Source organism: Chanodichthys erythropterus, chromosome 3 (assembly GCF_024489055.1).
Source record: "Chanodichthys erythropterus isolate Z2021 chromosome 3, ASM2448905v1, whole genome shotgun sequence".
Classification (NCBI taxonomy): domain Eukaryota; kingdom Metazoa; phylum Chordata; class Actinopteri; order Cypriniformes; family Xenocyprididae; genus Chanodichthys; species Chanodichthys erythropterus.
In genome coordinates, this window is record NC_090223.1 from 39,493,155 (window position 1) to 39,508,167 (window position 15,013).

Sequence of the window (15,013 nt, forward strand, 5' to 3'; positions counted from 1 at the left end):
GTCTAGTAAATGGCGCTCCATTTGAAAGCAGGTGATGGCGATTTAGCGGTAATCAGGGAACCGGCTTTACTGACGAAATGCGCGTGATAATCACATGCGATATATCCCCCAGCCCTATGTGTAAATGACTTTCTTCTTTCTGATGAACACAATCGGAGGAATATTAATAAATATCCTGACGCATCCGAGCGTTATAATGGCAGTCAGCAAGGATCATTGAGTATGAGCTGAAGAAAGTGTCTCCATCCACATCCATCCATCATAAATATGTGCTCCACACGGCTCCGGGGGGTTAATAAACACCTTCTGAAGCAAAGCGATGCGTTTGTGTAAAAAAATATCCATATTTAACAAATTATAAAGTAAAATATCTAACTTCCAGACCGCCTTCCGTATTCAAATTACTAATAAAGTGTATAAGTCTTGCAGTTCAGAAAGCTTACGCTACGTCCTATGCCTTCCCTATTCAGCTCAGGGAAAAGTTCCTGATGCAACGCCAGTTTCCGTAATTTGAATACGGAAGGCGGTCTAGCGGAAGCTAGATATTTTACTTCATAACTTGTTAAATATGGATATTTTTTTACACAAACGCATCGCTTTGCTTCAGAAGGCCTTTATTAACCCCCGGAGCCGTGTGGAGCACATGTTTATGATGGATGGAGACACTTTCTTCAGCTCATACTCATTGATCCCTGTCACTGCCATTATAAAGCTCGGATGTGTCAAGATATTTATTAATATTTTTCCGATTGTGTTCATCAGAAAGATATTATTAGGGGATATGAATTAAAAAAAAAATCTAATAATGATGTGCACTGATAATTTCAATAAATAAATAGCCTACTGCATTACAAAAATAAAGAATTCCCCATTATATATATATATATATATATATATATATATATATATATATATGTGTATAAACAAGTATTGAAAATAAATAAAAATGTTATTTTTTTATAATTATACATTTTTGGCCAAATTAACAGTCAAATGTATACATTTAGCTAATATTTTTTCAAATGTTTATGTTAGATGATTGTTTATGAAAAATTATGAAAAAATTTAATAGGTCTCAAAAACACTTCCTTTTTCTTCTTTTTTTTTTAAATTATGAGATACCAAAGTGTATATCGTAATTGTGGACTGAGACATTTGTTGGCTACACACTTATCCAAATACTCACAGTAAACTCTGATGCATTGTTGCTTAGCACACTTTTCTGACTGAAACAGCATACTATTGATTAAAAGTTTGCTGTGAAGTCGCCTGTTAAATGTACCCCACGAAACAGAGAAGAAACAGAGACGACGCCTCTGTTTCGATAGGTTGCAGGTATGTCTCTCAGAAAGGGGCGGACACCAGCCTGTACTTTAAATGGGCTTGATGTTTTTAAGCACGTTTCTAACCTTGGCGGACAGCGCGAGCTCGTATTCGTGGGAGGGTAGTTGCAGTTTCGTTCATTGTGGGCGTTGTATGTGAGGTGTACCTGTCCTGGAAGACGCTTCAGGTAGTTGAACGACAGACACCAAAGTGGGATCCTAACTGTGCCATTTTAGCTGCTAGACGGGTGTTGGAGGAACTCCGCAACTGTCATCATGTTCAAGAGAAAGACTGCAAAGAACACAGCGACCATCACTGAGAAAAGGTCGGTGGCAACCGGATACACTTTGACTCTCTATAGGTTTTGTTGGGATGAGGTCTTTCATTCGCGTCACTGGAGTGTCATGACGGAGCGCGCGAGCGAGTGTTTTAACTGGGTTCCGCTTCATTATCGTTTGGTTTATGGTTTGTAGCAGATTAGCCACAATTTAACTCGTAATTTAAAATCTCAATTTCTACTAAATCGGTTTTGTGCTTGCTTGACATGAGGTTACTGTAGTAAGGGTGTGGCGTTGTAACAGGTTGGATAACTTTTCCCTGAGATACTTATTGCGTGGTTATTCTGTACTGAACAGAGTAAAGTGATGTGGGCTAACTGGGAAATGGATATTAGATGAATATACAGTAGTCATTAAAAAATGTTTTATTTATTTTAATGTATTATTATCATCATATATAATTTATTCATATGATTTAACATTAATCAACATTTTTATAGTTCATGTTGTATAGTTCTCAAGTTGCATGTGTATCAGTACAGGCTGGAGTCAACATAAGTAGGGAATGTTTAAAGTACACTGATTGGTTAAGGGTAAAAGTGTCATGATCAGGGTGACAAGTTCAAGTTCAAACAAGCATAAACTGCTGATGGTTTGAGAGATGAGTCTAGCCTTGAGCTTCGTTCCGAAATAGTGAAAGCAGTGCAGGGCAGTTCACTGCAACTGTGGAAGATTTTGCTCTAGGAATATGGTTTTAGTTTGAGTCAAAATTATGTTATTGGTTACAGATGTACCAAAAAAAAAGGGTTTTCTTAAACACATAGTTTTCTGTTTAGGTCATCTTTGGGTGTTGTTTGACTGTGCTACACACAATGGGTCCCTCAGTGTCAAATGTGCCAAATTTTGTGACTTGCCTGTCTGCTTTTGACAGAAACAAGGCATGGCATACAGAGATATGGGCAGTTTGCTTGCAGTGAACTATATAAGGACAAAACCTTTGTCTATTTCATAACACTGTTCTTAAGATATCCAGATTTCTTAGTTTATGTTTTTGCATTTGTATATTTTGGATATGGGAACACCTCTAGGGAAGGGAAGCGAGCATCAAATAATTACTTGCCACACCCAGATCTTCTTCTCAAATCGCATTAAATCATTTTCTCTTGACAGGAAAACAAAAAAATACAGCTTTGTTTTTCTATTTTCCTTTAATAGTTGTTTTTGATTTAAAAAGTTACAACAACATTGGTTACATAATCTATTTCTTTAACTGACCAGCTGTGTTTTGCCACACATTGTGATGGGTTTCACATACAGATGCATTAGATGACTTAGAAAGTCTTTTTAACCTTCTTGCATGTGTGAGTAAAACCAGTTAGACCTGTTTGTGTTTCTAACGCCCTCATTAAAGCCACCTTCTTGTTGTAATTATCAGCCTCATTTACATATCTCACTCATAACTCAGTGCTACAGTTGTTGTTTTTCAGCTCAAATAAACACAAAACTGTTTTGTGTGTTCTTATTCATGACATTATCATTTTAGGCAGTATTTATAACTGCCATTAATATGCAGCAAACTTATTATTAATGATTCATGCTATTGTATGTTCAAATAGCATGCCTTGTCCTTAAGGCAAATACGGCCCAAGGTGCGTAATTTGTTTTCTGATCAAGTTTAGTCATGCCTACTGTGCACTGTCGCACAGTATTTTTCTAGAATTCCCAGAATGCGCTAAAACCATGCTAGGCTGCAGTTAAGCTGAACAGCATTTCTGCATTTTTTCAGTATGGTTCAGCTGAGACGATATTTTTTGTTAGCACCATTGTTCTCCTAACAGATCTGAAGTCTGTGCCAGATGATGTGGAATGAAAGTGTTTCGAGTCCTGTATTTATTTTCAGAGCATCTCAGCATGACAGAGAAGTGAAGTGAGGTGTTCTGTCCTAGATCCAGAGATTCAACATAACAAAACTACTACATTTGCTGCGGTATTTTGGGAAAATGCAGACCGAAACTTGTGTATATTTGCCTCACTGAAACTATATAAAACTGCTCCCTCAAAAACTATCTTCCTGTTATTTCACCTCAGATTATCTGACACTGATTTGGCCACCCTGATTGACAAGTTGCAGAAGAATGCTGACAAGGTGGAAAAGAACATCATTGAGACAGAACAGAATCTCAATAGGGTAAGAACAGTAAACGCTTCTGTGGATTACAATCAAAGCTAGAGAGTTTGTCACTCCGGCTGTCATTTGAATGCCATCTTTAAATATGTCCCTTTAGGGTTATTTGGGTTAAAATAGTGGAAAGTGTATGCCAGTGTTATGCCATTGATAAATATTGTAGTATTTATAAATATCCTCAATTAATATTTTTAGTTTTCATTTTAGTTTTAGTTGAAGTGATTTTGTTATGTATTTTTGTCAATAATTTTTGTTTTAAATATATCTACATTTAATTCTTTATGCTTGAATTCATTATCATTTCCGTTTTTGTTTCAATTATTTAAGTACTTCAACTTATTTAATATTTGTTAGTTGCCAAGTCTACATTTGAATTTTCTTTTAAAGGGATAGTTCACCCAAAAATGAAAATTTGATGTTTATCTGCTTACCCCCAGCGCATCCAAGATGTAGGTGACTTTGTTTCTTCAGTAGAACAGTAGAACACAAACATTTTGTCAGTCGTATAATGCGTGTCAATGGGAACTTTTTCTACAAGAGTAAAAAAAACATGCACAGACAAATCCAAACTAAACCCTGCGGTTTGTGAAGACACATTAATGTTCTAAGACACGAAACGATCGGTTTGTGCGAGAAACCGAACAGTATTTATATCATTTTTTACCTCTAATACACCACTATGTCCAACTGCGTTCAGCATTCGCACTCTGACAACGACAGTGATGTCTCGCTCTCATTGAAGTCTATGTGCGAGACATCACTGCTGTTGTCAGAGCGCGATCAGACCTCACTAAGCAAGTGCTGAACGCAGTTGGACATAGTTGTGTATTAGAGGTAAAAAATTATATAAATAATGTTCGGTTTCTCACACAAACCAATTGTTTCGTGTCTTAGGACATCAATGTGTCTTCACAAACCGCAGGGTTTAGTTTGGATTTGTCTGTGCATGTTTTTACAACTCTTATTGTTCGAGTTCCCATTCACTACCATTATTTGACTAACAGAATGCAACGGTTGGAGTTAAAAATCATCATTTGTGTTCTACTGAAGAATAAAATCTTGGATGCGCTGGGGGTAAGCAGATAAACATCAAATTTTCATTTTTTGGTGAACTATTCCTTTTAAGTTTTTTTTTTTTTTTTTTTTTAGTTTTTCTTTTTAGTTTTTTTATCTTAATCTAATAGTTAAAACTAATTATTAATTAATTATATATTTATTCAGTTATATAATAATATAATTGAATATATATGATTAATAATTTAATAATTTTATTATAATTAATTATTAATTAATTAATTATATAATGATTAAAATCTAATGATTTATATTTTATTTTATTTCAATTAACAATTTTTTTAATAGTTTTAGTTTTAGTTGGCATTAACAATACTGTTGTATACCAATGGAGAAAGAGACATTAAAGGGACAGTTCATTATTTGCCCTTACACAACTACAAACCTATAGGATTTTTTTCCTTCTGTGTGACACAAAAGAAGATATTTTTAAGAGTCTCAAATTTTTTTTTTTTTCAAAAAATATTTTTTATTTAATTTTATTTTATTTCCAAAACAGCATTGGACCCAACTGATTTTACTGATACAGACAAAAAAGAAGACATTTTTCAAAAATTCCTCTTTTGTGTTACACAAATGAAAGAAAGTGGTGAATGGGTCTGTTATCTATACACTTGTTATTCCGTGTATAAAAATCCAATAAAAACGCCATAAAACACAGGTGGTAATGTAGGAAGACATTGGTCTAGCACACATTAAGTAAAACTGCAATGACTGTAAATAAACTAAACTTAAAATATTTAAAAAATAAATTAAAAATATTTGTGTTACACAAGTGAAAGAATATCAAACAGATTTGGAATGACATGAGGGTGAAGTATCCCTTTAACGTTAATTGCATTGCTCGTTGATGTTTCTAGGATATCAAGAAGATCAATGAGGGCAAGCAGCCCCTGTACCAGGAGGACACAAACAAGAGGATCCTGAACTCACTGGAGCTACTGAATAGCCTGGATAATGATGCAGCCCAAGCCACTCGTTTGCAGCACCCTCAGGCTGAGATGATTGAGAAGGAGTGAGTCTATATAGCCACCTTTAAAGTGAAATTGCCAACAGCATGCTATATGCCATGCAAGCTGTGAATATGGGATTGTGGATGACTTTTTTTTTTTCTCCTCAATGAAAAAGTATGAAACAGCTGCGCGTGCGTGTGATGAAGCTCCGCGAGGATCATGATCGCATTTACCACATCACGCGATCGGAGCAGGTTCCCACCGTCAACTGGGGAAAGATGATTGATGAGAAACTGGTGTGTATCTAAACATACTTCTATGTCTTTCTTTCAAATATATGATTTAAAATGCAAATGGTACATGTTCAAAAATGTTCCCATGTAGGCAAATGTGAACAACAAAGGATTTGGACAAGATCTGCCCACCATTGAGAATGAAGTGGAGGAGCACAATATTTTCCACAGTGAAGTGGAGGCATTGGCTCCGTATATCTCTGCAGACCGGGTACATTTTTTACTGATGATTTTAAAATGCAATGCAATAAAAGAATAACATGAACAGTCATGTGAGTGGCGTCCGTGACTCATTTGTTTACTTGCATAACAGGATGGTGTTGATGGCCAGCAGGCGAAGTACAACAAGCTACTGGTGAGACTTAATTTTCTGCCTTTAATTTGCAACCTAGTTATGCACTGAAGTTGCACTAGTAAAAGACTAAGAGTTAGTTGTCAATTCACATGTCTCAAAACGCTGTGGATTTGACCATGTCCATCACAGGCGAGCTCCGCTGCACGTCAGAAGAACCTGCTCAGTCTGAGAGATTACATGCAGCGCTGCACCAACGAGCTCTACTGGATGGACCAGCAAGCTGAAGAGCGAATCACATATGACTGGAGCGACAACAACCTGGACTACCCTGCCCGAAAGAGGCAGTACGAGGTAAATGATTTCATGATTCAAACCTCCTACAAATGATATGATTGTAGTACTGAAATGCTTATAAATAAACTACTTATAAATATATTTTTAACATGCTGCTTGACAACTTCATCAGAACTTCATCAGCAAGTGTCTGGAGTCTAAGGAGAAAACCGTCACCCAGCTGAATGAAGATGGAGAGGAACTTATTGAGCAGAACCATCCGGGAAAAAATGTCATTGGGGTAATATTATAAGCTGTTTGCTATAATGAGTCATTTTTTCCCCATTAAATTTACTCAAAAACTAGAAGTTGTGGTTACCACAATATAACCATTAAAATACATTGACAATGTTTCAGGCATAATGGAATGTCATATTTGTAACTGTATATTTTACAGTGTATAACTGTACTGCACTATAAAGAAATATGCAGTAATTTTAGTTTCAACACTGAAACTAAGACAAAATGACTCCAGTCTAATCTGATATGAGTTTTCACACTCTGTTTTCTCTGAGCATAGTTGAGCCAAATGACATATATATCATAAAAGGATGTGATCCTATTTGGAGGACAATAATCTGCTTCATATATTAAAATAACCACCATACTTAATCCCTAATCCTCTTCCGTACTTCAGTACACATAACTAATAACTAAAGTTAAAATATGAAACATAACATTTTAAATTAAATTAAATCAAATGTGATGGGTCATATTCTAAATCTCGCCTTGTTTTTAGGCACACATGGATGCCGTGCATGCGGATTGGAAGGAATACCTCAACCTGCTCATCTGTGAAGAGAACCACCTCAAGAACATGGATGACTATCACAAGGTCAGTCTGCATTTCACACAATCATTTCCTGTTCCATACTCCATCATATTGTTTTCAGACTTGCTCAGTCACATTATTCTTTTTCTTTCCAGTTCCACAAGGATGCAAGAGACACCAACGATTTGTTGAAGCGCCTGGAGACTGAGATCAACCAGAAGTATAATCCCGAGTTTAAAGACATGTACCAGATGGAGGGTCTGATTGCTGACCTGGATGTAAATATACTGCATTTCTCACATTTCTACAATTTTTTTTCTTTATGCATATATGAATTAAAAGGTGTCTGCACTGTCTAAGGCTGTCTGTGTTTGTATTGACAGGATCAGGCAAAGGCCATGGATCATTTTGACGAGCGACTGAAAAATCTTCAGAAGCGCAGCCTGCAGGTGCTCCCTCTGAAGTACCGAAGGGAGACTCCTCAGAAACTGCTTCCTATCGAGGCTCTGTGTGAATACGAGACTAATGAGGTATGGAGTTTGAGCTCTCGCTCACTCTATGCATGCGGCTTAGAGCGCCACTAATACCAGTCAGTGAAACATCAGCTATTATCATGAGTAAGCATAGAAAACCGTTACACTCTGTCTCTGCACGGGTTTTGGATTCCCCCATCTAATGTATTTAAATCCTTAAGACGGCCTTCACCCAAACGATTCATCTCATATAAACCTCTGGAGACGTGTGCAGAGGATTTTGAACGGATTTCACATTTATTTAAGGAATTTGTGTTTTTTAGCTGCAATATCAAGTTGAAACAGAGCTTACTTTGCTTATTTTGAATGACACAGGGTTCAATTTTGCGAGGTGAGCGGTATACCCTGCTCAGGAACAATGGGCCCAAATGGGACATGAAGGATGCAAATGGTCGCACCATGAGTGCTCCAGGAATGTGCTTCATAATCCCGCCAACCGACCCTGAGGCTGTGGCTGTTGCTGACAAGTGGGTATTCCTTGATATCTGTATATGACATTTGTATGTGTGTAAGTTGTGCCTAATATGAAAACATTTTTGCAGTCTGATAAACCAGCACAAAAGCATCAAACAGAAAGTAGCCAGCAGCAAATCTGCACTACAAACACGACTGGCAGAGCTGAGGAAGGAGAGTACAGGAAGTCAAGGTTTGTCTCCCACGTTATGATAAACTTGGATCCAGAGCTCTCCTAAAGAGATTTGAATACTTAATTCATTCTTTTCTTTGGTCTCAGATAAACAAGAGCAGCAGTGTCGTCAACTGATGGCAGGACTGGATAAAGTGGTCAGTGATCTGGATAAGCAGGAGAAGGCCATTTACTCACGCGTGCGCCCCCCACTGGAGCAAACACGTCCTGTTCAAGACAGCGCTGACAGGCTACAGGACATAAAGGTACAACGTTTAGTCTTTTGGTATTTATTTTGTAGTAGACAACAAGTGTCATGTGTCTGAATAAATAATACCTTTTATAATAAGTTTCATTCTAATAATGTTCATTAAATTATGTCTGAGCAGATATTTAGATAAAGACCACAAATATATAGTTCTAAAAATCATTTTAAATATAAAAGAATAGCAGAGTCCACTATAAAGATAGCAGCACATTGAAACAATATCATTGGAATCATTTTCAGAATGATTTTTTCTAGCTGATGAATGATAAAAACATTGACAGCCAGTCAGAATTCATCCTGGTTTAAGAGCTCAAACATTTAAAGTGACAGACAACATAAACTGCAGTGCGCACTGACAGCGCATTCACACCGGGTGTCGGCATTACCACTTCTCATTTACTTCGAATGGGTGACCTCATGCATTGCTGAATTGAATTGTGGGTTCTGTTGCGTTGCGTCACTGGCATTGCTCGTGGCAGAAGTTGAAAAATGTTCCACTTTTCAAGCGCCAACGCAGGCATCAGCCAATCAGATCGCCTTATGCAAATACCCTACAGCAGACGCTAGCCAGTTGCGTTCATGCAACATCGCCCTCCATCAAGCATTGACGCCTCGTGTGAATGGAGAATAAGAAAAGACAGAACAATATCATCTGCTGGTCTGGGCTCTAATATAGTGTTATAGTTATCATTCTTGGTGTGAACTGCACATGCACCTAATTTTATCTCATGTCTATCATCAGCACAGTACACTTAATGTGTAAAGTGAACAAGAATCTGAAATTTAAACACAAACGCATTACTTTTGACCCTGTATTTCAGTGGCAAATGATGTTTTGACCTTGCCTTAATCCAATATTTTCTTCATAGGACATTGCTACTGCTGTTCGCAAGATAGAGCCAGAAAAGTCAGCAAAATTACAGGAGGCTGAGACTTTCCTCAGATCCTCTCCCAAATGTTCAAGTGCACCACAGCTCTACTCCAAGGTGGATGAGACTAACAAAAAATACAACAAAGTCGATTTGCTGTTGAAGTGTGCAGGTGACAAGTAAGTATTTTTTTTTTTACAACGGAATTCAAGAATGTCTTGAACTTGAATTTTGAGCCTAAAATTGCACTGTTGTAGATTGCAGAACTCCTATAAGCTGGAGAATTCTCTGCAGAATGGCAAAGCTCTGCTGTCCACCTATGAAAACAAACTGGCAAGAGAGGAGATTGCTCCATCCGACCTCATCTCACTGGAGAAGACCCAGCGCGAGTTGGTGGTAAGCTTCGTAATCCATGCCACTTTTTTCTCCTGATCTTTTTTTCCAAGATTCACTATGCACTCATCTCTGATGTATTCTTGTCTCCAGGACATTGCATCTGAGCTGAGGAGCAAAAGATCTGTTATCACAGAGACTGAGCAGAACCTGAGAGATGCCAAGGCCAGCTGCAGCAATATGGCCAACAAAGTGCAAGAACATTGCCCTGATATTGAGAGGCAAGAGGCTGATGTTCAGAAACTCACCAAACGCTTTGACAACCTAAACAGACAGACTGAAGCCAGGTGAGTTCATATTAAACCAAGGTTATTTCAAACGGGAGTGTCCTTTAAAAAAATTACATAAGAATTAAATTCTGCTGATTAGTCTTTAGTATACTGTGTACTGTGATTATATTATTTATATTACACCTAAAATGAATAGGATTGTTTTCACCATTTATGTTTCTGGTTACACTTTACTGCAAGGTTCAATTTGTTAATATTAGTTGTTAAATTTGGTCATTTAATAATCCATTTTAATGTATAAATTTACTGTTGTTCACTGCTAATTCTTGTTTGTTCATAATACATAAAATAATGTTAATTTATAAAACTTGAAATTAAAAGAATTATTCAAAATTTCCAGAAACCAATGTCTGCAAAGAGCCAAAACCGCCTACGCCAACTACCACAATGACTATGACAACCTCAATAGCTGGCTTTCTCGAGTACCAAACTATGAGCCACGAGAAACTGATGACATCCAACAGATTGAAGCAAAACTGAAAAATCAAAGAGTAAGTTCTTGAGTCATTTCCATCGTTACAATAATTGCATTGTAATATTACAAACTATATTTATTTACCAAAACTATGTTTGTAATGTACAGAATCTGCTCTCTGACATCACAAGAAAGGAATCAGACCTGAACAATGTGTCAAGAAATGCACAGCTTTATCAGCAAGCAGTCAAGGTACTAAAACCTCAGTGTATTACTCACAGAGAATTATCCTACTATCATGTTTATGCAAAGCCTTGTGAACTCCTTTGTGTCATGGCTTTCAGGACTACGAAAATGAAGCGGAACGGTTTAAATCCATCCTTGACCTTGAAGATGGCTTGGTTCCCCAGACATACAAAAGGAGCAGACTTGAATCTCCTGCCGTGAAAGTGAACAGAGAGGTGAATATTTTTGAAAAGTAAACCGTTTCCTGGATCAAATAATTAGAACATTCTATGGTCTTCTTAGTGAGAACTGTTTTTCTGACTTTTGAAGTTTAAACATGTTGTATTCTAAAGGAATCTGCAATTGAGGCAAAATTCACTGAAGTGAATGCTGTGAACAAGCAGAGACTGCAGAACCTAGAGTTTGCTCAAAGCCTTCTTAACCAGGTAAAACACATTATCCTATGCTATGCATACAAATAACCATAGCATGGTATAAGCATTGCTTTTTTTTGTTTTTTTTTACGTATTATATACATTCAATATTTTATAATTCTTTATAGCAACCAGAAGTTGCAATAATCAAGCAAGATGTCCAGACTGTGAGATCATCAGCCCCAGGTGAAGAGCCCTGGAGAATCAAAAAACAGCTTCAGGAAGAAATTCAGCGCAGAGACCAACTGGAAAGGGAAATTCAAAGTGTACAGACTGACATCTATTTACTTGAGGGCCAGAAGCCACAGGATACAATCGTCAAGAAAGAGCTCATCAAGAAGGTGCCTGACCCTCAACTGGATGAAGAATATCATAGGATCCAGCAGAAGCTCTTAGACGAAAGCAGGACCACTCGAGTCTTAGAGAGTGAACTGGACACTCTTCGTATAAAGCTGCGTGGGATTGAGACCGAAATGAAAGAGGGAGCTCAGCAGTATACAGTCAAAGAGGTTCTCCGTATTGAGAGGGACAGGGGGCAGGAGGAGGAACTCAGGAGACTAAGAGAAGAGCTAGAGGAAGTCAGGCGGCTAAAGATGGTCAGAGAGAATGAAATCATTCAGATTCAAAAGCAAGTGACTATTCTTGCAGAGGAGAAAAGCAGGGAGCAGGAAATCATCACTGAGGAGGAAGTCATTAAGGTTCAAAACGACCCTCAACTTGAGAGCGAGTACAGACTACTGCTTGAAAGGAAACAAAAAGAAATAAACAGCCGAAAGGAACTTGAAGACGAGCTTCGATTCTTGCAGGAGAAATTAAGGCGTCTTGAAAAGGAAAAATCAATGGCTGAGGAAAAGATCTCCATCAAAGAAGTCCTGAAAGTTGAGAAAGATATTGGTTTGGAGAGAGAGGTCGAGAATCTGAGAAGACAGTATGAAGACGAAAACACAAAGCGCAGCACTTCGCTGAGAGAGAAAACAGACCTTCAACGCAAGATTACCAGTCTGGAGGAAGAGAAGTCGAAGGTCATCTTTCAGGAGAAAGTCCGTGAGATTGTTCGACCTGATCCAAAGGCGGAAGCGGAGGTGGCAAATCTTCGACTTGAACTGGTGGAGCAGCAGAGAAGGTGCAGAGATTCAGAGCAGCAACTGAGGTCCTTTCAGGATGAACTGACAATGCTAAGAAAGAGAGGCCCACAAATTGAATACAAAGAGATTATCAAAGAGGTCATCAAATACAAGACTGACCCAGAAACCGAAAGAGAACTGGAGAAACTCAGGAATGAAATTGTGGACAAAACCCACCAAACAGAGAAGTTCGAGTTGGAGATCCTCCAACTCAAAGAGGAGATTCAAAGATGGAAAGACACCAAGCCTCAGATTCAGACCAAAGAGGTTGTAAATGAGATCATCCAATACAGAGAAGATCCTAAAACCAGGGAGGAGATTGAGAGTCTCAAGCGGAAACTGGCTGAGGAACAGAGGAAACGTTTGGACCTGGAAAACGAAAGGGCTACAAATGAAGAAAGGATCAGGCTTAAGAAGATCGACTTGTCACAGGTGAGGGAAAAGATTGTCCAGCAAGAAGTAGTGAAGATGGAGCAGGATCCACTCTTGAGGTCAGAATGTGACACCTTCACTCAAAATATCAACAGTGAGCAGAAACAGAGAGAGATCTTGAAAGAGGAGCTGATAAGGCTGCAGCATCAAAAGACTGAACTGGATCTCCAGCTCGAGGACCTGGAACGCGAACGCAGAGCCCGCAGAGATGCTGAGCTTGAAATTCAGAGGTTGAGAGTGCGGCTTAATGAACTAGAGATTAGGGACAAGGAAAACAGAGAAAAGGTTACAGTAAAGCAAAAGGTTGTACTCCAGCAGGACCCTCAGCAAGAAAAAGAGCACTCCATCCTTCGTCTTCAGGTTGACGAGGAGAGGCACAAGCGCATGCTCTTGGAGAAGGAGTACAATGCCTTGCTGCACCAACAAGAAATACTTGAGCGAACGGAAGTGCGTGAAAAAGTTGTGCGAACTGAAAAAGTGCAAGTTGAGCGAGACCCAGATGCCGAGATGGACATCATACGGCTAAAGAAAAGCCTTGAAGAAGAGGAAAGGCGACGTCGTGAGCTGGACCAAGAGATTAACAACCTAAACTCGAAGCTTTCTGAGATGGAGTTTACCAATACAAAATCATCTAAAGAGCTCGACTACATTCGCGATGAAAGCAACAAGCTGAAGCAGGAGAACCAGCGCCTACAGAACGAATTAAGGAAGCTTCAAGCTGAAATCCAGATCACATCAAAGGAAACCAGGCACATCACTGAGTCTTCTCCGATGGAGAGTAGCAGGAACCTGGAAATTCGATTGGAATCCTTGCAAAGAGAACTCTCTGACCTTAGACGCATCAGAATGGAGAAGGATGAAGAGATCGAAAAGCTTCAGAAGAATCTCTCTGCAATGAGAGTGAAGAAGGAGCAGCGAGAAAGTCACCTCCGCCGCTCAATTGTCGTCATCGATCCAGACACCGGAAAGGAGATGAGGCCTGAGGAGGCTTACAAGCTCGGTCTAATTGACTGGAAAATGTTCGTCAACCTTCAGAGTCAAGAGTGCGACTGGGAGGAGATCACCGTCAAGGGTCCGAATGGCGAGTCCTCCGTTCTCCACGACAGAAAATCAGGCAAGAAGTTTTCCATTGATGATGCTCTGAGGGCAGGAAACATCACAAACCGTCAGGTGCAACAATATCACAACAAAGAGATAAGCATCCAGGAGTTCGGTGTCATGCTGTCAGGCAGAGTCATATAAATCCATTTACAAAATTTATATTGTGTTTACTTGGTTTAATATCTTGAGTAAACATGCTGTTTGTTCCCCCAATTTGCAGCTGAAATCTCTTTTTATATTCCCTTTCTCAATACAGTATGTATTTATTTTCAAATGCATTCTTATATCAATGCAAGATGGTGTTCATTTATGGTTATGGTGCTGAATTTGGGTTAATGTTCCTTTCACTATTCCTGAAGTGTTTTCATTGAAGATTAGCAGACAAGACACTTTGAGGATGTTTTTACTGAAATCTAGTTCAGTTTCACTGTAATCTGATCTAATACAGGCATATAAAGTGTGTGCATTAATGATAAAGTTACAGCCCTATCTGTCTCTTTTCATGCACTGTTCACTAGTCAGATTAATCTATTCTCTCTCATATGTTTGATTTGAGATTAAAACATGAATGAGATGTGGATAAACCTGAGTAATGCGTGTTCTTTCCCTTCATCTTTATCATAAAGCGATAAAAGCTCAAACTGCCTTTACTTTTTAGTTCACAAAAACATTAGATATCTTTCATCTATGGTTTAAATGATTCCCAAACATTACACAATAAATTAGAAGACTGAAAATATTTAATGTAGTGGTGTGTTTGAGGCGAGCACTAACCCCCTCTGGCACGTCTACGCCAGA

At 38.4% G+C, this 15,013-nt stretch overlaps 1 protein-coding gene across 1 annotated transcript; it reads left to right on the plus strand.

The window, feature by feature from the left end:
• The first annotated feature begins 1,498 nt into the window (after positions 1 to 1,498).
• ppl (periplakin) lies at positions 1,499 to 14,723 on the plus strand. The gene is made up of 22 exons (XM_067375349.1): positions 1,499 to 1,648; positions 3,690 to 3,789; positions 5,721 to 5,875; positions 5,989 to 6,109; positions 6,198 to 6,317; positions 6,420 to 6,461; positions 6,591 to 6,752; positions 6,868 to 6,975; positions 7,474 to 7,569; positions 7,662 to 7,784; positions 7,890 to 8,036; positions 8,355 to 8,506; positions 8,582 to 8,685; positions 8,773 to 8,930; positions 9,802 to 9,980; positions 10,059 to 10,197; positions 10,288 to 10,481; positions 10,825 to 10,975; positions 11,068 to 11,151; positions 11,244 to 11,360; positions 11,478 to 11,570; positions 11,687 to 14,723. Exons 1-22 carry the CDS (start codon positions 1,599 to 1,601, stop codon positions 14,354 to 14,356), a joined length of 5,265 nt encoding a protein of 1,754 aa, XP_067231450.1. The 5' UTR covers positions 1,499 to 1,598; the 3' UTR covers positions 14,357 to 14,723.
• Positions 14,724 to 15,013: the final 290 nt, after the last annotated feature.

Bases quoted from the DNA above. Each gene is read 5' to 3' on its own strand.
- ppl (XM_067375349.1), top strand. From the start codon at position 1,599: ATGTTCAAGAGAAAGACTGCAAAGAACACAGCGACCATCACTGAGAAA. The intron at 6,462-6,590 runs GTGAGACTTAAT...TGTCCATCACAG, and splicing joins CGAAGTACAACAAGCTACTG to GCGAGCTCCGCTGCACGTCA. The intron at 10,482-10,824 runs GTGAGTTCATAT...CAAAATTTCCAG, and splicing joins AACAGACAGACTGAAGCCAG to AAACCAATGTCTGCAAAGAG.